Below are 24,733 nucleotides of genomic sequence, written 5' to 3' on the forward strand. Positions count from 1 at the left end.
ACACACACAGCATTTGCTCACTCAATCAAACGTCATGTAAATATTCACCATTCACTCATTCACAAGTCATATATAGACACACACACACACACACACACACACACACACACACACACACACAGCATTTTCACTCATTCACATGTTCAATAGACAAACAACATTCAATAACTCATTCACAAATCATCAACAAACAAACAATCATTCACTCTCTCATTCATACATCATATAAATAAACACCATTGACTAGCCATATATAAACACACACACACACACACACGCACACACACAGCATTTATTCACTCATTCACAAGTCTTGTAATTCCACAGAACCAGTCCGTCACTTATTCATACAAACAGACGTTCCCTTTTATGGATGGATTTTTTGCGTCTGTCTGAAATAATAATGGGATACAGATAATAAAGGGTGGTATTTCACTACACGATGACATTTTATGGATAATTTAACAAACAAATCCTTCCTAAGGGGCTGATTGAGAGCATGCAGATTAGCTTAGCAACGGTATAATTAGTATCAGCCCTTACACGTTTACATAATGTTAGCATTGAGCTTAATCATTTATAATAATGATAGTTATCGAATAAAATTTACTGAACATGACAATCAACTTATATTATTATATAAAATTAACTTAACATGTAAATAAACTTACGATGATTATTACATCAAAATTAACATTACAACAAACATATTATTAGACCAAATTAACTTAACATGAAAATAAACTTACAATGATTATTAAATTGAAATTAAATTAACATTACAATCGACTTATTTTTGTTTTCTTCAATGGATTTTCTTTTTTTGATTCATTTTCCTCTGAATTGCTGTTTCTTTTCTTAACGTGGCAATAAATGTATGATGATTGCTAAATGAAAATTAACTCAACATTGAAATAAAAGTATAATTATTATCAAATTTTAATGAACTTAGCAATACAATAATCCGATGATTATTAAATAAAAATACTTAACATTACAATCAGTTTATGATGAACTTAAAATGAACTTGACATGACAATAAATATATGATTATTATTGAATCAAAATTAAATTAATATTGCAATAAACATGATGATTATTAAACTGAAATGAACTCAATATAACAATAAAGTATAATGATTATTAAATTTAAATGGACTTAATACGACAATAACCTTAAGATTATTATAAAAAAATCTTAACATTACAATACGCATATTATTAGATAAAACTAACTTAATATTAAGATAAAAGTATGATTATTGTATTATAATGTATTTAACAAAACAAAAAAAATATGATGTAACTATATTTAAATTTTTGACTTGATTATGATTATTAAATTGAAATTAATTTCATTTTATTAAACAATTTTTGTTTTCTTCACTAGTTTCATATAAAAGGGATTGGTATCTTAAGGGACCACCGATCATTTCAAGAGCAGTTAAATACACAGAAACAAAATGGGAATGTTGTTACAAATATAAATATGTTAAATTTTTAAGGGGTGAAAAAAATCAAAAAAATAATTTATAAAACAGTTTTAAATGGAAGACAGAGGCTAGCCCTAGCTTAATTTTTTTTTTTAATATATAATTTTTATTTATTTGATTTATTTAATAAGAAGCCGGAGGCGTGAACGAGGAATCAGGAAAAAAATATATACTGTAATTTCCGGAATATTGAGCGCACTTGAATATATCCTTTGAATATTTTAGTAACTATTTCCAATCAATATTGACACTGGAAACTCCTTATTTTTTCCGATTGTTTCATTTTGTATGGATGATTACATATAAGATGATATCGGTACATTTATAGGACCATGAATGATTTTAAAGTTGAAATAAAATGCCAAAAAATGTAAATATCTAATATAATTTTTTCCAAAGCGGACGTCCTCGTATGAGGACAACGGGTTCTTCAGACGGTTTCATAGCAACGCCGCGCTATTCGACATCATTAGCGAACGGCTAATTAGCGGCATCCAAGTTAAATGGAAGAGGGTTGTCAGGTGATCGCCACGGCAACGGAGATTAGCAACTCAGCGAGTTAAAAATACCGCAAACGTCCGCGGGCTCCTCATGTGATAAATATATACAAAAACATATTTATTTTTCTGTTTATATAATCCATGCACTTTCCTTTTAGCGACGGCCCGGCCTCCTTTTTGCACCCTCACCTTCCCCTTGTGCATCACGGCGGTGGGTGGAGGGGTTTTTTACTCACCGCTACCTCGTTCACAAGCCATCACACCCACGGCTGATGAACAGCAGCGTTCCTTAGCAACCATCCCCCCCCCTTCTTCTTCACCCTCCTCCGCCACCCCTGCACTTGACTTGGTGGGGCGGTTGCATGTTCCCCTCCACGGATTCCGCCGTCCCCTCCCACGGCTTTATCGTTTTTTTGTTTTTTTTTTCCCGCCGATCTTTGCCCTCCATCCCACGTCGAAGGCCGCCGATGTAAACAAACCCCCTCCGGGCGAGGGTTCGGCTCCGTCGGCCCCCGGATAAAGATGATTTCCACCCCGAAAGAGTCTGGAATTGATTTTTTTTTTTTTTAAGGATAAGCAGAAATGACGAATCCGTGTCCTTTCAAGGGCCTATTTGGAGATTTCAGTTCCTCGTCAACCGACGTTCGTTAGGTTGTTTTTCTTCTGTGTTTGATGATAAAGTGACGTCCAGAGGATAAAAATCTGGGGCTTCTGCTTAGAGGAGGGGTCGTCTACGCTCCGGTTCACGTTTGCCGTCAAAATGTCAGAAAATCGAATAAAAACACGGATTGTATACGTTTTAACTTGCACAAAAATTATATATTAAAAAAAACAAAAAACAAAACTTGAAGCTAGCGCTAGCCTCTGTCTTCCAAGTAAAACCGTTTTATAACGTTTTTTTTTTCATTTTTTTTTACCCTTTAAAAATGAAATACAAATTATTTATATTTATCATAACATTGCATACTCTTTTGTGTTGTTAGTCATTAAACAAAAAATAGGAAAATAAAAATAGAAATAGAGGAAATAAAATAAATTGGATATCCCAGCAACCCTAAAACGGTGAAAAATGACAATAAAAGAATAGTCAATAATAATTAATTCAAATGTTTTGCCAAAAAAATGTTATTCTCCCTCATATTATTAATCCATAATTATTTTCTATTATTTAAAAGCTGCACGATGGAGTCGTGCATAAAGCGATGGAACAAATGTATAAATAAATACAGAAATAATAAGTATAAATTTCATGTGTGTGTGTGTGTGTGTGTGTGTGTGTGTGTGTGTGTGTGTGTGTGTGTGTGTGTGTGTGTGTGTGTGTGTGTGTGTGTGTGTGTGTGTGTGTGTGTGTTAACCATCTTATCCAAACCAATCAAGGCTCTGGTTTTCCTGGAAGGGACGTCTGTGTCCTCTGAGCGTCCCGAGCCGTTCCCTCTCTAATGGATGGTGATGTCACATTGGCTCTTGTCTCGAGGTGTGTGTGTGTGTGTGTGTGTGGGATTGTTTGTTGACCTACAACCACCTGCCCCACACACACACACGTGAACAAACACACACCGCCCACCCTATCAATTATATTAACAGCGCCCTGAAGGTTCCTCCTAGCATGTTGCTCCATTTTGTGACAGGAAACCTTTCTGCAGATACTTCACGCCCACCGCCCTCCCCTCTCGCACACACACACACACACACACACACACACACACATTATTGCATTGTGGTAATAGAGCGTGCTCTCTATTCCACTCCCGGCCCTGCATTGCAATCCAATCCGTCTTTTCTAGTGCTGGATTTCTTCTTTTTTTTTTGCTTTCTTTTCCCGGTGACAATGAGGTTTTTTTTGTTTTTTTTTTTTTACAGCGGCGCCGTTTTCACAAGACGACCGGCCGTCCGGACGCTCCCGGGGTCAAACGAAGGCCAATCGGTATGGACTCCGACGGGCAACACGTGCACGGATGATGTTAATTATGCATCGGGGCGAAGGAGCGGTGGAGTCAACCCTTGAAAAGGCCGTTGCGCCCGGAATAGCATCAATCAAGCGGGCCCACGCTAATTGCTAGTCGTATTCACGGCGTTCGCCGCACAGCGCGCCGGGAGGAGGCGGGCATTAATCATTCATCGATCGCAGCGAGCAGGAGACGCGGCGGCGGCGGCGGCCGTGCATGAAGCACCTCCGCCCACGCTCGCACCCACGCTCGCACCCGGGGGGCCGCCATTGTTGCGCCTGTCCGATGCTAATCGGCAAAATATCAGCTTCGACGGCCGATGTCACGCATTTCTAGTCGAAATAGAGGCGGGGAAAAAGCGCCGTCGAGGTTAATAATAAATAAGCAGGTTGAGATAATATGGAAATTGGAACAGAACGAAATCGCGTTTTGAAATAAGAAGCGTCAATGAGGAGAATGGAGAAAATGCATGTGACCTTAAGCTAAAACGTATCATTTATTCATTTTAAGTCATGTCGGGGTCTATTTTTAGGATAATTTGCGATAAATCTTTCAGCGTTTCTGACAGAGTTTTGAGTTCCAGAAATTTTTTTTGTATTTAACCAAAAAAATTAATAAATATTTATTATGTTCTTTTATGCTACTTCCTGGTTTTATGTTAATTAAGTTTCACTCATGGGATGAGGCTAGAATTTGGAAAAATGCGCATCACGATTATGAGAATTCAGAAAATGAACACAGGGTACAGAACACACACACACACACACACACACACACACACACACACACACACACACACACACACACACACACACACACACACAAGCTAAATGTAGCATCTGGATTTCTAGCACGACTTTCTCTCTCCGTTTAATAAAAACATTTAGCTGTTTATTTGAAACTTCACCTTTTACCGACCGGTTCTTTTTTTTTTGTTTGTTTTCAATCTTCAACATTTCAGAAAAAAAAAAATTAAATGAAAAAATCAAATGAGAATTTGAATAAAACACACTCAAGGTGTCAAATTCAAATAAAAAAATTAGATTAAAAAAATGGAATAAATCCCCGACACTTTGGAAACCAAAGGGCAAACCTCACACACACACACACACACACACACACACACACACACACACACACACTAATTTAGCATCAGGATTTCTAGCATGACTTTTTTTCTCTGTTTAATAAAAACATTTAGCTGGTGTATATTTGAAACTTCACCTTTTACCGACCTGCTCTCTCTCCCTTTATCGTTTTCAATCTTCAACATTTCAGAAAAAACAAATAAAATGAAAATAAGATAAACATTTGAATAAAAACACAAAGTGTCAAATTCAATGAAAAAATTGAAAAAATTAAATTAAAAAAAAATTAATAAACCCCTGACATTATGAAAACCAAAGGGTCAAACACACACACACACACACTAAATGTAGCATCTGGGTTTTCAGCACGACTCTCTACCTGTTTAATAAAAACATTTAGCTTGTGTTTATTTTAAAACTTACCTTTTTTTAATTTTAAATTTCAGAAAAAATGGAAAAAAAAGGTTAAAAAATTATTAATATTTGAATAAAACACATGGGATGTCTCAAATTAAAATAAAAAAAAAAAAAAAGTGGAAAAAATATTTTAAAAAATTTAAAGGAAAATACACACACATTCCTTACTTGGCTCCCGGCTTTAACCCTTTCAGCGCTGGTGTTTGTTTTTTTTGAGATCTGCCAGAGTGCGTTGCCATGGTCACAGCTGCAAACAACAACAACAACAAGCATCGTCACTGGCCGGCGGACAAATGCCCCCTTCTTGGGATAAAAGATGCCACCATCGAGGACTCCCGCTGTTAAAAAAAAAAAAAAACGGGGGCTTCAAAATGAGATTAATGATGGATGAGGCCGCCGGCCGCCCGACAGGCCTCGCAGATTTATGGCGCCGCGGCTTCATGTCCTGTATAGTAATCCATTTGCGGGACTCTACATCATTTCCACGACGGCTGATTTAGGGCCGGGTGTAATCGCTCACCTCAAGTTTACGGGCGTAAAGGGTTTGCGACGGCGGATCTGGCGGCGAGGAAACCGCCGGTGTTTTTTTCTTTTTTAATCCACAGCGCGAGTGTGAGATTTGTCAGGCGTTGCGTACGGAGGCCGGACTTCTGCCCCCCCCCCCACCCCTCCGGGTCATTTAGAAACACAAAAATAAATAAATGAAAAGCCAAGCTGAGGAAGCGGTTATTGATCACGGGGAAATTCAATCTTCTGTTTGTCCCCGTCATAAAACACAGATTCCAGGTGTGAAGAGACGGCGGGGCCTTTCACATCCGTCCATGTCGGCATGGAAGAAATGCGAATGAACCCTTTGAGCCCTTTGCACCTTTACACCCACAATACTGATGGAAAGGGTTTCTTTTTTTTTTTTTTTTTTTTTTTTTAAATCCATCACTGGCCCAAAAGGAAGCAGGAAATTAAAAAAAAATTGAAATAAATAACTAATAAATTTTGATATTTGTATATATGCACATACATATACGTATATACATAATATAAATGTACATATACACACACATATGTATATATGCACATATATACATATGAGTGTATATATGCGCATATGTTTATACACACACACACACGCACATATATATAAATGCACATATATATATATATACACATACATAGCAATATATACATACACACATATGTATATATGCACATATATACATATGTGTGTATATATGCACATATGTGTATATATATATATACACATGTATACACACACACATATATATGTATATATACACACACACATCTATACATATATGTGCACATATATATACGCACACACACATGTATATATGCACATATACATATGTATACATGCGCATATATACGTGTGTGTGTATATATACAAGCACATGTACACATATATACATATGCACATATATATACATAACCACATATACATACATGTATATACATATGCTTTTTTTACAATTTGCAAACAAGTAAAAAATTATGGGACGATGCAATGAATAAGACTAACTTGAATTAAATGAAGGAAACTACAGAAAAATTAAAAGATAAAAATGTGATTCAAAATTCTGGAATTTTCTGCTTCACACAACAGGAGGGTTTGGTTTGGATCCCACGAGGTTCTTCTTAGTCTCCTCCAGACACGTGCAGGAAGTTCCCTGGACTCCCCAGATGTATGAATGGATGATTGTTTCCATGAGCCGATCCAGCGTGAACCCCGCCTCTCGTTCGCTGGCCTACAACAACTGGGCTGGGCTACGCCAGGCGTGTCCAAAGTCCGGGCTGCGGGCCAAAAATGGCCCGTGTTCAAATTTAAACCGGCCCGCGGCATCTGTAATAAAATCAATAATATGCGTCTGCCAGCACTGTTGACCCACAAAATGTATTTTCTATTTCACCAGAGGATGGCGGTAGACCTGTGGCCACGCTTGCGCCATGAGAAACTTTGGCTCTTGTCACAAAGGCCAAAGGGCATCGTGCGACCCTTTCCAGCCCATTTCAAAAATGCCGACTAACTTAAAGTTGACTTTAAGTTAGCTTTAAGTTGACAAAGTTAACTAAGTTGACAAAGCTAACTTAAGTTAACTTCAAGTTGACAAAGTTAATTTCAAGATGACCAAATTAACTTTAAGTTGACAAAGTTAACTTGAAGTTAACTTTAAGTTGACAAAGTTAACTTGAAGTTGACAAAGTCAACTTTAAGTTGACAAGTTGACAAAGTTAACTCAAAGTTGACAAAGTTAATATCAAGTTGACGTTAACTTTAAAATAATATCAAGTTGACAACGTTAACTTTAGGTTAACTTCAAGTTGACAAAGTTAACTTGAAATTAGATTAATTTATAAATTTAACTTAAGTTGACAGCAAGGGTCGCCGCTTTGAAGACGAGTGGAAATCGGAGTATTTTTCACCGAAATACGAAACAACTGCGGCTGAGTTTGTTTAAGGAATTAAACATCAAGACGCACGACAAGCTAACTGGGAACGAACGTGGCGAAAATCCTACAATTACCTTGGGGTTCACATGAACTATAAACTGGACGCAAAAGAGAAGCCCTTTTTTTTTTGACATTATAACTGATCAATAAAGTTGATTTTATCTTAAAAACTGAAGCAAATGGAAGCTTTAACAGTGAAGTGGCGCCTTTTATTTTTTTGCAAGAGCCCACAAATCAACTGAAAACGCCCCAAAGGCAAGCGACGAGGTAGCAACGCTGATCGCCAAATTCATATTCAAAATGGATGCCTCGAAGAACCTCGGGTTAAATGTTCGACACGCATATTTTCACCTTCTTTGCAAAATGTTTGCGAATCCTGCGCTGTATTTACACTGAATGAATGAATGAAAGTTCACTGTGGGAGAGCAAAGTACGAATTTCATTGTCCAGGGAAACATTTCCATGACAACAAACCGTTGAACGGTATGCAACTGTGCACGAACAATGACGGAACTTATTTTAAAAACAAAAGACAAAAAAAAAAAAAAAAAAAAAGATAAAATCATGCAAAAAAAAAAAAAAACTCCGAAATGTAGCGGGCGGAGAAATAACAAAGATGGTAAAAAGACGGCGTTGGAATTTAAACATTTCAAAACTGGAGTTTGAATTTAAGTAAATTTTAAGTAAAACACAGCCAGAAGACCTCCCACACACACACGCACACACACTTGCGTTCTTCAGGCAAACAGAAAAAAAGCTCAAAGGGAACTAATCTTTATATTAGCGTGGAAATAATAAAATACACAAATGTCGGAAATCACCTCGGTGACGAGCCGAAGAACGAGCAGGAAACGTCGTCTTTTCTCGGCTCGCGTCTCAAAGTCTGCGCCTTCCAAACATCTCAAAGTGACGTTGGAGGCCAACTTGATGGGTTTTAGCTCTGACCCCCGTTTTTCTGCTGCTTGGGTTTGTTCTTCTTCTTCTTTTTCTTCTCGGACGCCGTCGCCATGGCGACCGCCTGGCCCTTCGGCTGCACCTTGCTCTTCTTGGCCGGGTTCGCCTGTGTGGAACCGTCCGCCGGACGCTTGGGTTTCTTCTTCTTGGCCGGTCCCTTCGCCGACGCCGTCGTTTCCGTGGAGACGGGCACGTCGCCGCCGCCGCCGCCTTCCAAAACGGGCGCCATTCGCTTCTTCCTCTTCTTGGTTTCCGGCAGGAATCCTTTTTTCTTGGCGGCCGGCGGCTGATCCGCCACCGCCGGCTTGATCTTCACAGCTTTGGGCTTCCTGTGAAACACAACAGGGAGGAATCAGCGGCAGTGTCTTACTGCTTACTAAGACACTTTATAGTTTCACTGAGACACTTTATAGTTTATAGTTTATTTTTATTTCTAATTCTGCCTTTCTTTTATTATTTATTACTGTTATATTTTCTGTAACTCTGGCACTGCAATTTCCTTCGGGATTAATAAAGTTGTTCTTAATCTTATTCTTAAATTCAAAAATATATATCCAAAATGTTTAATATCAATATTTGTATCTCATTGATCATTTACTAATCAATGAGCTGCTTTTAAATGTTCATTTATCCTCCGCAAAGGTGGGGACCAATCAGAGCGCTCACTGGGGCAGGAGGCGGGGCTTAACCCGGACGGGTCAACTGTCAATCACGCAGAGCCAGCCAGCCAGCCAGCCAGCCAGCCAGCCAGCCAGCCAGCCAGCCAGCCAGCCACACACACACACACACACACACTAAATGTGGCATCTTGATTTCTAGCGCAACTTTCTCTCGCCGTTTGATAAAAACATTTATTAAACTGGTGTTTATTTGAAAATTCACCTTTTACCGACCTGTACTCTTTTTTTTTTTTTGTTTTCGATCTTCAACATTTCAGAAAAAAAAGAATAAAATGAAAAAAATCAAATAAACATTTAAATAAAACACACTCAAGGTGTCAAATTCAAATAAAAAAATTAGATTAAAAAAATGTAAACCCTCGACACTTTGGAAACCAAAGGGAAAACCACACACACACACACACACACACACACACACACACACACACAAAATGTAGCATCTGGATTTCTAGCATGACTTTCTCTCTCCGTTTAATAAAAACATTTGGCTGGTCTTTATTTGAAACTTCACCCTTTTCACCGACCCGTTCTTTTTTATTGTTTTCAATCTTCAACATTTCAGAAAAAAAAAAGAATAAAATGAAACAATAAAATAAATATTTGAATAAAACACACTCAAGGTGTCAAATTCAAATAAAAAAAATTATATTAGAAAAATGTAATAAACCCCTGACACTTTGGAAACCAAAGGGAAAACCACACACACACACACACACACTAATTTAGCATCAGCACGACTTTTTCTCTCTGTTGAATAAAAACATTTAGCTGGTATTTATTTGAAACTTCACCTTTTACCATTTGATTTTCTTTTTTTTTTTCCGAAAAAAAAAAAATCAAATGAAAATAAACATTTGAATTAAAATACACGCAAGGTGTCAAATTCAAATAAAAAAAAATGAAAAAATTATATAAAAAAAAAAAAAAAAAATGTAATAAACCCGACATTATGAAAACCAAAGGGACACACACACACATACACAAACACACACACACAGGGAGGTAAACTCACGTGACCCCGAAGAGCCTCATGATGGCCCAGTACGTGTCCTCCAGCTTCCCGGTCTTCTTGAAGACCATGACCTCTGTGAGGGACCCCAGGGCCGCCTGGAGCGGCTCCAGATCCACGTCCAGCTTCTGCACAGAGCGCCAGAACCCGGGTCAGAACCCCGCCAGCCCACGCCGCGCCGCCCCACGCCACCCCTGTCGGTCCGCCCACCTGGTGCTGGACCTGCTTGACCAGGAAGTGGCACAGCTCCAGGACCTTCACCACCTTCTCCTTCCCCGTCTTGGTCTGGGCCGGGCCCGGATCGCGCAGGCTCTGGGCGGGGAAGAGAAGACCGGGACGTCGGATTCGTACGGTGAACCCGAACGCATCGTCGTCGTACTTCCCGCCTCGCCGTGCGTGCTAAACGCTTTTTGCTAATATGTTAGCATGTTAGCTTTTCAGCAAAACAATAGATTTAAAAGCTAGCAGAAGAGAAAGTTGCGTGATGTGTGTGTGTGTGTGTGTGTGTGGACACTGTTACAGCCTAAAATGCGGGGCTGAATTTGTTTTCTCTCTTTATCGTCCGACCGCAGCTGCTTGACGGAACGGCGTCCGCCAGGATCAGCTGATACGCGGCTGGCGAGCCGTCAGCTGGTTAAACTGTGCGCCTGTGTGTGTGTGTGTGTGTGTGTGTGTGTGTGTGAGTTAATCCCAACTCAAACAGTGGAGAACTCTGGACGGGCGCCGTGATGAAATTGATACCTGTTCGACGGGAAACTAAAAGTTGGCAGGAAACTTCGCCTCACTTCCTGTTTGTGGCGCGGCGCAGGGCCGTGATTGGCCGAGAGGCGCCACTCACCTCTGTTAGCCGAGCGGCCACCTTCACGCAAAACGCCGTCCACGGGGCGCCGTTTAGCAGCTGCCGGACCTCACGGTTCTGCATCCCACGCAGAACTAACACACACGCTTGGCCCTGCACACACACACACACACACACACACACACACACACACACACACACACACACACACACACACACACAGGTTATTTATTTAAATCCAGTTTCTTGTCACGTTTTATCCAGAATTATATCAGTTTAGTGGACAGCTGGTGGGCAAAGGGAATTATTTCATCAGTTGTTTCAGTTTTCCTCGTTTTTCCTTTTAAATTTTATTCAAAAATCCTTCGATGACCTGATTTTCAAAAAACTTTTTTAAGTGAGTAAATTACAGCTACATTTGCGGCTAATTGCAGCACGCTTTTGGTTTTCTTTATCTGCTTTTAGACACAAAGCAAATGATTTTAAACCCCCTTTTTGTCAAAAAGCCAGCTAACGTATGCAAAAATGAGCAGAATAAAACCCTGACGAGACCAGAGACGCTCCTGCAGAGGAATTGGAAACGTCTGGGATCAAGAGGATGCTTGATTTTGTTTTGTTCGACTAACACACACACACACACACACACTCCTCCACCCCCCCGGTAAAATGAGCTTTCGGTCATCTGCTATTTTAAACCTCTCATTTGCCAGTAAGTGGGACTCGGCGAGCAGAATGGGAGCACCTGTTGGTGTTCTCTGACGCCGGACGTGATGTTCTGCAGCGCCGTGTCCAGCAGGTTCACGCACAGAACCTGCGGTAGGAAACAAAACACGCATGTAAACGTTCGCTGCTAGCTTGCTGTGAAGAACAAAACACATGTAAACGTTTACTGCTAGCTTGCTTAAAGAACAAACACACATGTAAACGTTCGCTGCTTGCTTGCTTAAAGAACAAAACACACATGTAAACGTTCGCTGCTAGCTTGCTGTGAAGAACAAAACACGCATGTAAACGTTCGCTGCTAGCTTGCTGTGAAGAACAAAACACATGTAAACGTTTACTGCTAGCTTGCTTAAAGAACAAAACACACATGTAAACGTTCGCTGCTAGCTTGCTGTGAAGAACAAAACACGCATGTAAACGTTCGCTGCTAGCTTGCTTAAAGAACAAAACACACATGTAAACGTTCGCTGCTTGCTTGCTTAAAGAACAAAACGCGCATGTAAACGTTCGCTGCTAGCTTGCTTAAAGAACAAAACACACATGTAAACGTTCGCTGCTAGCTTGCTGTGAAGAACAAAACGCGCATGTAAACGCTCGCTGCTAGCTTGCTTAAAGAACAAAACACATGTAAACGTTTACTGCTAGCTTGCTTAAAGAACAAAACACACATGTAAACGTTCGCTGCTAGCTTGCTGTGAAGAACAAAACACATGTAAACGTTTGCTGCTAGCTTGCTGTCAGCATCTCTGCAGCAAAGGGGAGTGGGGAAGTGTGTGTGTGTGTGTGTGTGTGTGTGTGGACTCACAGGGAAGCGGGAGAACAAGTCAACAAACATCTGGGCGTTCAGCGGGCTCTTCCGCCGGCTCATGAAGGAGCTCAGCGCCTGGCGGAAGATGGCAGACACCCGGTCCACGTCCATGCTCCCCATGAAGCCGGGCTGGGAGAAACACGGCGGCGGGTTAATCCGGGTCACGACCGGACTGCTAATCTAATCCCAGCGGTTATCTCTGGGTGACTGGACGCTAAAGACGCCCGAGCTGTCGATTGATCGGGAAACGTTTAAAAAAAAAAAAAGGCAGAGGTTTGGACCGAAAAAGAAGGATGGGAGGAAAAAACAACTGCAGCGAAGGCTGGAAGGTGAAGCAATAATAATAAAAAATTCACAACAAACAGGAACGCGGCGATAATTAGCTGTTTTCCCAACTTGTCATGTGAAAGCGTGAAAAAAAAAAAAAAAAAAAAAAGAAGAAAGCGCCGGCTTCTGGCGTTCCTCCGGAGCAGGCCTGTTTGCACGTTCGCCGGCGGCGTCTCATTAAAACCACCGGCGTTGCATCCAATTACTTACATCTGCTGCAGTGGGCGGAGCCTCCTCCTCCTCGCCGCCATCGTTAGCAGCGGCGGCGGCGCCTCCGCGTAGCACCTTCACCACGTACAGAGCGGCGCTGCAACGACAGGACGACAGCAGGTGAGGAAAGGTGTCGCCTTCGAGCGCGTCGTCGGGATAAACATGTTGAAAATCAGGGGTCACATGACCGGACGGTTGTTCCCGCTAATTCCTATTAGCATGTTTGCTAACTTGCTAATAGGGAGGGGTTAAGGAAGCTCGAAGAATGTGAATGGGGGGTTGTCTGACACACACACACACACACACACTTCTGTAAATATGGCAATTAGGAGCGGGGCCGGTTTGAAGATGAATCGTGAAACTTGACTCGTCTTGGCGAATGAAAAAACAATCCTCACGTTTGTAGTTTTACGAACGCCGTCGCTAGGCAGCGTCTGTCGTAGGGGACGCCGATTAGCAAACAAAAAAATAATTTCGATTTTTCACCTGGGTGATTGCCGGATATTAAAGGTTTATTTTAAGTTTATTTTCGTCATTGCTGCCGTCACTCTGTTTATCTTCCTATCCTTGTTATTGTTATTTTGGTCGTCTATTTTCACCCTTGCTGTTTTTTTCCCCCCATCCTGCTGCCCATTCTTAACCTTGATGTTGCTGTTATTGTTTTTCTGCTGTCTGTTTACATCTTTTGCTATATATTGTAATTGTCTCTCAATTTATATTCATTGATACTGATACTGACACTGCTGCAAAGAAAAGAATAGGAATTTCCCAAAAGGGGATCAATAAAGTTCAATATCTAGGGCGGGGTCGGCAATCCAAAAATAATTAACGAGTACGTATTTAAAATGTATTTTCATATAGTTTGTTCATTTTTAAGAAGTCATTCTAAATTTGAAAATGATGGCGATCTTGTTCAAATATTTTTGTCGCTCTTAATAAGCGACCGACAGCACGCGGAGAGAGGACGGCATTTCTGGTTTGCTGCCGTTTTAGTTTTTTTTTTTTTTTTTTTTTCCATAAATGCAAAACTCTAAATAACCTTAAACCCTTTTTTTTCTGGAGTTCAAAATGTTTCGTTGCATGCATGTCATTTTGCGTTTGCTCTAGTTGTTCATTGATTTAAAAAAAAAAAAAAACACATTTTGTTTATACATAAAAAAAAACAAAAAAAAATATACATTTTGTTTATACATAAAAAAAGAAAAAAAAAAAAGCAACACATTTTGTTTATGTCATTTTGCGTTTGCTCTAGTTGTTCATTGATTTAAAAAAAAAAAAACACATTTTGTTTATACATAAAAAAAATATATACATTTTGTTTATACATAAAAAAGAAAAAAAAGCAACACATTTTGTTTATATATATATAAAAAAAAAAAAAAAATGCTGTGTTAATTAATTTTAAATGTCAAAATGGTTGTGTGGCTTCTGGTGTTTTCTTTACTGCGGGGAAACGGGTCCAAATGGTCGCCGGGTCGGACGACCAATGACGGACCTCCGCGGCGCCGGCGTCCGCAACCCTCACCTGAAGTAGTACAGGCACACCGAGGAGTCGGACAGCTTCTGGCTCTTGCCGAGCAGCTTGTCCAGCAGGTCGTGGAGCTCCCCCTGCCGGTCGGCGGCGGTCCTGCAGTAGACCTTGGACCTGCAGAGCTGGTTCCTGCAGGACGAGACGAGACCGGGTCGGATCGGGCGACGAACCCGTTTTCATTCGCGCAATGAAATTTACCGACGGCGGCGCTCGGCGGAATCGAGAACGGACGCAAACCAACCTTAAAAAACCAAGAACACGACGCGACAATAGCAGCAGGAATGACAGAAATATAATGCAAAGTAACCTCATGGAAGTGGTGATTGGCCATCGCTGGCTGCGGGTGATCATGCTACATAGCTTAGCATATCTGTGCTGCAGGGATTTTGGTGCAACTTGTGACCGTCCTAACGATACGTCGGGTGATTTCTTTATTAATATTTGAATCCCTTCGTACAAATGACGTCGAGCAAAAAAAAAAAAATTGTATTGATATGGATTTGCGATGCTAAGTTGAGCGATGCTAGTGATGCTAGACAGAAGAACGCAAAAAATGGAGCAGACTTTGGTGATTTGCAGGTAAGTATTGATTATTATATTTTTGTTTTGGAGGGAAAAATCACGTTTTGCCACCAGTAAAACATATACCCATGTCTTGAATTTGGAAAATAAAAATTACATTTTTCCAATAAAGGAGGTTTTGGTGAATGTGCTTAGGAGACAGTTGGGGTTCAGAACCTCCAACAAGGTCAACAACCACTGATCTAGAAGAATAAAAAGGTATTTTTTGTCATTGCTATTGTCAGTTTTTGTTTTTTTCTTGTTTTGTCTGTTCTCACCCCCCCGCTGTCTTCTTTTTCCTTCCGTTCTGTTGTTGTTGTTGTTCACTCTGCTATCTATTTATTTGTGGATGTCTTCTGCAATCCTTCAATTGCCTTTTAATTGTCAATTTATATTTGTATTCATAATTATTGATACTATAACTGTTACACTGTTGTGAAAAAATGGGGATCAATAATTTATCTATCTAAATTCTGGACTATAAGGCGCACCTTTATATAGGCCGCACCTTCTAATTTTGAAAAGAAAAAGAAATTGTATATAAATAAGCCGCTCTTGATGATAAGGTGTCCGTGTTGAAACATGAGATATTAACGCGGCAAGATTTTTACAGGAAAAACTTTTTGAAAACTTTTGATTAAATAAATGACAGTAACATCTCCAACTACCGGTACGTAACGCAAATGCTTCTTTTCAGACCAGAAACACTTAACACCTTGTAACACTTTATAGCCTTGACTTTGACACTTTATAGTTTTATTTGTATTTCTTATTCCCCCTCCTTTTTTTTTTTTTACCATTTATACAATTTCCTACTATTATTTATTATTGTTATGTTTTACTTGAAACTCTGGCACAGCAATTTCCTTCGGGATAAATAAGCTGTTCTTATTCTTAGATGCCAAATTTCCTTCTCGCACAGCCAGACTGATCGCTTTCGACGTGAAACCTCATCGAATGCTTTTCTGCTCGTCTCGAAGGGTGTGGAAATAAAAGTAGCGGCTTATATGCCGGAATTTATGGAAAAAGGTGAAAAGGTGATCCAGGGGTTGTGGTGAATTTTTAGTTTTCCTGGGGTAAAAAAAAGTGTTTTCCAGCTTGTTGGACTGGGCTGGAGGAGACCTTCACCCTGGATCCATCACAGGAGATAGGAAAAAATCTAATGTGTGAGAACCTGGAGAACCCTGAGGAACCCCCGCCATGAGGAAGACCACCTCTTTGCGGATCCTACCTGAGGATGTCCGCCGTCCTGCGCAGGAAGTCCTGCTCCTGCTGGCCGCCGCGGCTGGAGCTCATTCCTCTGGTGATGATGGCGAGCAGAGGCTCCAGGAGGCTGAGCACCAGCGGGCTGCCGGCCCGCCGAGCCACCAGGACCTCCACCAGGTCCAGCACCTTGATCTTGAAATCGCGGACGAGCGACTTCTCCTTCTGCAGCTTGTTCTTCTCGTCCTTCTTGGCCTGGATCTTCTTCTTGTGCTCGGTGAAGAGCGCCGCCAGGCTCTCGTCCAGCTCCATCATGGCGTCGTCGTCCATCTCCTCGTCGCTGTCGTCCGCCGCCGCCGCCACCTGGGGGGGGGGGGGTGAAACCCGGTTTCCATGACGACGGCGCCGACCTCAACCCCGTTCATCTGGGACGGCGGCGAGCCCTGGAACTCACCGCGGCGTTCTTCTGCTGCAGGACCTTCATCAGCTCCAGACGGAACTTCTGGTCCACCTCCTGCTCGTCTTTCACGGCTTCCTCGTCGTCGTCGTCGTCGTCGTCGTCTTCATCTGAGTCGTCCTCCGAGGAGTCCGACTGGTCCACCTGGAGGAAAACCACCATCAGGTCCGCCCTGAACCTCTGGTGGAACCACCAGAACCTTCATCTCACCTCCATCGTCTCGTCTTCCTCCGATTTCTTGCCCTTCTTCTGCGGCTTGTCCTCCTCGTCGTCGACCACGACCAGGGCGCCGTCCTCCTCGTCCTCCTTCTCCGAGTCCAGGACCTGAGCGGGACCGGACAGGGGGGTCGGCCTCCTCGGGGAAGAACCGGTCGGGCTCCGCCTCGGTGGTCACTTACGTCCAGGATGGCGGCGAGCGCGGCGGCGGTGACGTGCGGGCAGATGGAGGAGAAGACGGCCTTGCAGACATGCCGGATGTGGCGGCTGGGCTGAGACAGCAGGGACAGCAGGATGTCCACCATCACCTCCACCCACTCCGGCTCCTCCTCCTCCTCCTCGTCTCCTGGAGGAACCGACGTGATCATTCCTCCGCCGGACCGAGGCGGCGGAGCCAAACCTCGCTTCTTCACCGCTTACCTTTCTTCTTCTTCTTCTTCTTCTTCTTGGACTTCTTCTCCTGCGCCTTGTCCACGCAACTCTGCAGGTCCTTCAAGATGTCCAGCACCTCGTCCGGAGCCTTCCGACAGAAACGACACCCGGTCAGACTTCCCCGTCCCGCCGCCTGACTTCCTGTCCGGCGGGCGGCGGACGAACCTTGAAGAGGTTCAGGCCGACCAGGAGGAAGAGCTGCTGGAAGGCGCCGCTCTCCGCCGCTTGGCCTTTCTTCGCCTTCTTCTTCAGGTTGGACACCGACTGCAGCATGCTGGACGACAAACACGAACGGGGTTTTCATTGGCTATGCTACCTTTTTCGCGGGGGCGGGGCTTAACCTCAACTGTCAATCACAGGGTCCACACACACACACACACACACACACACACACGTCGAGCCATTCACACCCGCACGGACTTTAAGAGTCTTTGAGAGAAAGATGGGGAACCTGAAGAGGAACCAGAAGATATTCATGTCGCGAAAACTGGACAGCAAATCGGCAGTTAATCGCGCGATTAATCGTTGAATCGCCGACTCGATTAATCCTTTCATCGATTAACCGTTTAATCGACGAATTGATTACGCATTTAATTGCCGACTCGGTGGACCGTTTAGTCGACGAATCGATTAATGGTTTAATCGACAAATCGACTAACCATTCAATCGACGAACTAACTGTTCGATTGACGAATAGATTAATCGTTTAATCGACTAACCGTTTACTTGACGAATCGATTGATCGGATCTTGCCAGCGTTTAATTTGTCGATTAAGCGGTTAGTCGATTCGTCAATTGATCAATTACTTGCCGACTCGATTAATCCTTTCATCGATTAACCGTTTAATCGACGAATTGATTACCTAATCGCCGACTCGGTTGACCGTTTAGTCGACGAACCGACTGACCGTTTAGTGAACAAATCGATTGAACGTTTAATCGACGAATAGATTAACCGTTTAATCGATTAAGCGTTAACTTGACGAACGGATTCACCGCTTAATTAACGAATTGATTGATCGGATCTTCCCAGCGTTTAATTTGTCGATTAAGCGGTTCGTCGATTAATCAACGAGTCGTTTAATCGACGAATCGTTGACCGTTTAGTCGACGAATCGACTAAGCATTTAATCGACGAATCCACTAACCGTTTAATCAACGAATCGACTAACTGTTTAAGTGACGAATCGATTAATCGACGAGTTGATTAATCGTTTAATCGACGAATCGATTAATCGGATCTTCCCACCAGACGAGACACCTCACCTGTCCCAGGCCTGCCTCTGGTCCGGGCTGAAGGGCTGGCTGCTCTCCACGCATGGGGTCTGGCTGAGCAGGACCTGGGCGTACTGGACCAGGTGGTCGATCCACATGGTGCCGTCGGCCCTGAGGCCCTGCTGGCGCCGCTGGTGGCCCGCCGGCGCCGGGCCCGGCTCCTCGCCCGAGGGGAGGTGATGCAGGGACAGAAGCAGCCTGGGCGACGGACGCAGAGGTGCAAAGGGTTGAGGAACCTCCAGAACATCAGGCTTCGGGTCTGGAGGGTTGAATCTCTCACCCGAAGAAGGAAGTGACGATGATGCCCCGGGTCTTTTCGTCCAGCGGCACCGACAGTCGGCCCTCGGTCTCGGGGACGTCCGCCGAGACGTCCTTGGCCACGAAGAAGCTGTGGAAGAAGACGAACCTGGAAGGGAGCGACCACCGAATGAGCTTGCACGTCCCTGGACCCCCACCTGAGCCCTGACGGAGGAGGTTCTCACCTGGCCACGTCCATGATGAGATCCTCCCCCTTCTTCACGTGGTGGTTGTCGATGATGGAGACCAGGCGAGAGACGATCCACTTCCTGAGACGCAAGATGGGTTCCTCCTTCCTGCAAGAGGAAAGAGCTTCTGGTTACTAAGACACAAACCGGATCTCCGTTCCTGGCATTCCTCACGGCAACCAGGCCGAGGAGATACCGTGGAGACGTGGACAATTTTGGGAGCTTCAATGAACCTGTTGGCTGTTTCTGGGAGAGGAAGACGGAGAAACTCACTGGCTCCGCTCCTCGCCGGCGTCCTTCTGCTTGCGGGTGCTGAACTCCAGCAGCCGGTCCAGCTCAGGCCGCAGGAACATGGCCTTCAGCCAGTCCACGTAGCTCCCCAGCGCCGCCGGCTGGAGGTGCTGCACCGCCCGCCACACCGACGGCACCACGGGGTAGCCCTGGTTGGTCAGGGAGGAGAAGCCCACCATCACCGCCAGCTGCCGGTCGGCGTCCTGGCAGCCCTGCAGGAAGTCCGACACGTACGCGTCCATCTCCGGCGCCAGCTTGAAGCGGTCCGGTTTCTGGTTGGGGAAAAGGTCGGGTGGTGGTACCGTAGAGTTCCGTTCACGCTAAGCTACCGACCCGTCGCTCACCTGCGCCGACACCACGTGCTCCCCGTAGAGCGCCATCGCCTCTCCGGACAAAACCTCCCGCAGCTGCGGCGCCGACAGGAGAGGCAGGGAGCTGCCCAGCAGGCGGAAGCTCAGGAAGCTGCACGGACACGGCAAGTTACCGGGCGAAAAAAACACGGCGAACGGGTCTTTTTCTTCTCTTTTGGGCTTTTCCCTTCAGGTGTCGCCACAGCGAATCAACCTTCTCCATCTAACCCTATACTCTGGATCCTCCTCTTTCACACCAACTACCTTCATATCTTCTCTCACTACGTCCATAAATCTTCTCTTTGGTCTTCCTCGAGACCTCTTGCCTGGCAGCTCCAATTCCAGCATCCGTCTACCAATAAAATCACTCTGTCCATGACCCAACCAACTCAGTCTGGCTTCTCTGACCTTCTCTACAAAACATCTAACATGTGCTGTCCCTCTGATGGACTCATTCCTGATCCTCTCCCTCCTGGTCACTCCCAAAGAGAACCTCAACATCTTCATCTCTGCAACCTCTCGTTCTGCCTGCTGTCTTTTGGTCATTGGAACAGTTTCTAGTCCAAACATCATCGCTGGTCTCACCACTGTCTTGTACACCTTTCCTTTTATTCTGGCTGAAAGTCTTCTATCTCTTGGTACCCCTGACACTTTTCTCCTCCCATTCCAACCTGCTTGAACCGTCTCTTCACCTCTTTTTCACACTCTCCGTTGCTCTGGACTGTTGACCCTAAGTACCTGAAATCCTCCAGCTTCTTGATCTCCACTCCCTGTAGCCTCACCGTTCCACTCGAGTTCCTCTCGTTCACACACATATATTCTCACTTGCTACGACTAACCTTCATTCCTCTCCTTTCCAGAGCATACCTCCACCTCTCTAGATTTTCCTCTACCTGTTGTCTGCTCTCACTACAGATCACAATGTCATCCGCAAACATCACGGTCCATGGAGATTCCTGTCTAACCTCATCTGTCAGCCTATCCATCACCATTGCAAACATGAAGGGGCTCAGAGCTGATCCCTGATGGAGTCCCACCTCCACCTTGAACTTCTCTGTTACCCCTACAGAACACTGCACCACTGTCTCACAGCGAGCATACATGTCCTGCACCAGTCTAACATACTTTTCTGCCACTCCAGATTTCCTCATACAATACCAGAGCTCCTCTCTTGGCACTCTGTCATCTACTTTTTATATATACCATATACCAAATCGCAATGCAGCTCCCTCTGGCCTTCTCTGTACTTCTCTATTAGCATTCTCAAGGTAAATACTGCATCTGAAGTACTCTTGTAAAAGGAAAACAGGTAAATTACAATAAATCTTTACATGTAATGAACTGATCCTTTAAAAAACACATGACAAACAACCTGAGATTCTTTAAGTGCACTTTCAACAACATTGTCTTCTCAGTTCTTCGTGCATTTTGTAGTATTTTTCACTGTGGCGAGTCTCATAGTGGCAGCCAAACTTGCTGCATCCACAATGAGCATGCAGGTTTCTTATTAACCTTATTAAAAATGCTATTTACAGACCGGGAAGCCGCATCGCACACTCGCAAAAACACACTCGCACTCACTGTCCGGGTCCTTGCGGCTCCTTCAACATGCCGTCCACGATGGCCTTGTTCCAGAAGAGCTGGAAGCTGTCCTCCCTTAGCGAGAGCTTCAGGAGGTCCAGCGCCACGGCGGGGAGGACGCACTCCTTCTTCACCGAGCGCGCCGCCATCTGCAGCACCTCCGTCAGCCTGCCGGAGGGAAAACACGGCGACCGCTAGTTGACATGTGTTTGGCAAGCTCAAGTCTCCTGGGATGTGAGGGAGGACACCAGGAAGATACATTTCTAGGTGTGTGTGTGTGTGTGTGAGATCCAGGGCCAAGGGTGCCTACTTGGGGATGTTGTCTTCGTTGATGATGGTGGGGCAGCCCAGAAGCTTCTTGAGCTTCTTGGGCTTCAGGCTCTGAGGGAAGCGCTGCAGGGCCACCAGCAGAAGCTGCAGCTGCTCGGGCGTCCTGAATGCCGCCGCCAGGTCCGCCTGGAGCGCCGCCAGCAAGACCTCCTCGAACACCTCCTCCGGTATCTGCCGAGAGGACGCGGGGGGTTTTGAGAAGGACCTGGACGTCGGCCGAGAAGGTGAACTCGGCTCCGGAGCTCGCCGGCCGTATTACCTCATTCAGGATGTCCGCCATGGTCTTGGTGGGCAGGTCCTTCACGTACTGTCTGTGCTGGCTGAGAAGCTGGAGCTGCTGCACGCACCCCAGCACCACCTGCGGGTCCTGGGGACACACACACACACACACACACACACACACACACACACACACACACACAACGTTGCAGTTCAAAACAAGCCATACAATTCACTATATTGGTTGCAGTGGCGGATAGTGTCCACTAGGGGGCGCTGTTACCCCCTCTTCCTGTAAAATTCCTGTAAATTCTGCAAAAACGAGCATTTTTATTGGAATAATTTATGCAATGTTTGCTCTGACATCGGCAGCTGCTTCCTGCGAGCGCTGGTACTTACTTTAGTGAGGCGACCAGACTGGTGGAGGGCGAGGACGCCAAAAAGGCTCCCGAAAGCGGCATTTCTAACAAGTTTCTGGGGGAAAAAAAGGGGGGGGGGGCGGACGATAAAGCTTCTGCATGCGTAGATATTTGGATTTTCTGCAGCCAAACTTCGCTCACCTTCTTGACTTTACTCATATCGTGCTTTTCTTTGATCCTGTCGAAGATGCTCTGCAGAGAGACGTCTTCAAACGCACTCAGGAGCTGAAAGAAAAGATGAAACACGAAACAAAATAAGTCCAAATGTTACGTTTAAAACGCTTGGGATCTGAGTTATGCCTCCAGTTATCGCTGAAGATTTGAGAAGTAGTTGGACTGAGTTGCGTTTCAACTGTGCGGGATTTTAAATGTGAGTTAATAATTCATGCATGTGGGGTAAGTGCTGCCCTCTTTCTTGACTGCAAGGTGGTCCCTACCTTTCACTCAAAAGGACATGAGAATACCTTTAAATGTCTACATTTACCTAATATAGTAAAAATCTTTGCTTTTCAGAGTTGGGTGGTAAAAAAAATACATATATATATTTATAAAACGAGCACCTTTACCCACCTGACCTAACGCCAGGCTGAACCCGGGCCTGGCGGCCTCCCGTGTGTGAGCCAGTCCATCCACCAGCCTCTTAATGCTGTATTCCAGTTCATCCTCCTGCAGGAAACACACACACACACACACACACACACACACACACACAGTCATCATTTGCTCTTAACCTTCCGTACTACAACTATGAAAACATGCTTCTAACTCTCCTCACCTTCACACTGGCAGGCAAATTAATCACTGGATTGCAAATGCAGATTTAATACAAAAACACAATATTTATACATAATAATAATTACACTAGAGGGTATTTTTCTCTTTAAGTCCTGTGGTGTTTTCTTCAGATTTCCTACACTAGCTTATTTTACAGACGTTGCTGTAAAAGCAAGTCACTTCACTTATTCAGTTATTTTTATTTTAATTAACCTTTTATATATTCCAAGATATTTAGCTGCTTTAGCTTGCTAGGCTACCCCTTGTGCCTTCCAATTGCCTCTCTGGGACAAATGAAGTTTCTCTGATTCTGAAAGTTGTTTTAAATTTCTTAACCATTTTTCTTTATAGTTCACAATTATTTATGGGACTTTTCACACGATTAAATGTAAAACGCTCGCAGTTTTACAGGAAAAAAAAATACAATTAGTGAGCGTTAACTAGCAAATGAGCAAGCTAACTAAAAAGTTAGGTGTGAAATTGGCGAGAATATATAAGATGTTTGTAAAGCTGGCTTGAAATGATCAGATGGATATTAATGTCGCTTTTTCGTCCAGAAAAACTCATTTATTTTATAGGTTAACTCGATTATTACGGCTGAGGAGAAGATCTCCGTGACCATCAGTCCAAACCTTCTCGCTAGCTTTCAGGTACCGGATCAGACCCTCCACCGCCCTCAGCCGGATCTCCTGGTCCGGTTTGGCCAGATCCCAGAAGAAGTCGAGGAAGACTCGGTTCTGCTGAAGGACCCCGGCGGGCCGGAGCGGCTCCTCCGGGAGCTCAACCATCTCTACGGCCATCTCTCGATCTCAGTGCCGGAAAACCATGCCGCCGCCGCTGCTACGGGGGAAAACGTGCGTCGGTGCTCGAACTACTTCCGGGTCACGTGTTTTTTTTTTTCCCTCTTGTGAGTAAAACTTTATTGAGCAGCAGCGCGTTACAATTTTCGCTAACAGTCAAAAAACACGAAATTGGAATATGATAAATAATAAATGATATTTAAAGTCATGCAAAAGGCTGCCTGTGATATTTTTGAGATTCTTAGAAATGATTTATTGCGTATTTTAGAGGACATCAAAATTAGAGGAAAAAAAAACCCGCTTGTGTATTTTTTTAGATTTTTTTTCAGAAATTTAAAATAATATTATTGTGACTTTTACAAGCCCAACGTGGGATTCAGTACATTACA

At 43.8% G+C, this 24,733-nt stretch overlaps 1 protein-coding gene across 1 annotated transcript; it reads right to left on the reverse strand.

The window, feature by feature from the left end:
* Nucleotides 1-8,117: 8,117 nt before the first annotated feature.
* mybbp1a (MYB binding protein (P160) 1a) lies at nucleotides 8,118-24,398 on the reverse strand. Its single transcript, XM_086142577.1, has 26 exons — nucleotides 24,177-24,398; nucleotides 23,341-23,436; nucleotides 22,912-22,995; nucleotides 22,751-22,825; nucleotides 22,392-22,499; nucleotides 22,113-22,303; nucleotides 21,803-21,970; nucleotides 20,216-20,333; nucleotides 19,854-20,143; nucleotides 19,578-19,688; nucleotides 19,376-19,501; nucleotides 19,087-19,293; nucleotides 17,986-18,094; nucleotides 17,809-17,908; nucleotides 17,571-17,734; nucleotides 17,383-17,496; nucleotides 17,170-17,316; nucleotides 16,744-17,078; nucleotides 14,946-15,080; nucleotides 13,421-13,517; nucleotides 12,881-13,012; nucleotides 12,095-12,163; nucleotides 11,392-11,505; nucleotides 10,764-10,865; nucleotides 10,557-10,681; nucleotides 8,118-9,193 (listed from the first exon to the last, which is right to left on the reverse strand). The coding sequence occupies exons 1-26, from the start codon at nucleotides 24,342-24,344 to the stop codon at nucleotides 8,845-8,847; spliced, it is 3,834 nt and encodes a 1,277-aa protein (XP_085998703.1). The 5' UTR covers nucleotides 24,345-24,398; the 3' UTR covers nucleotides 8,118-8,844.
* Between the last annotated feature and the right edge of the window lie 335 nt (nucleotides 24,399-24,733).

This window comes from Fistularia commersonii, chromosome 35 (genome assembly GCF_037954325.1).
Source record: "Fistularia commersonii isolate RoL2024-O1a breed Wild chromosome 35, RoL_Fcom_v1.0, whole genome shotgun sequence".
In the NCBI taxonomy this organism is placed as follows: Eukaryota; Metazoa; Chordata; class Actinopteri; order Syngnathiformes; family Fistulariidae; genus Fistularia; species Fistularia commersonii.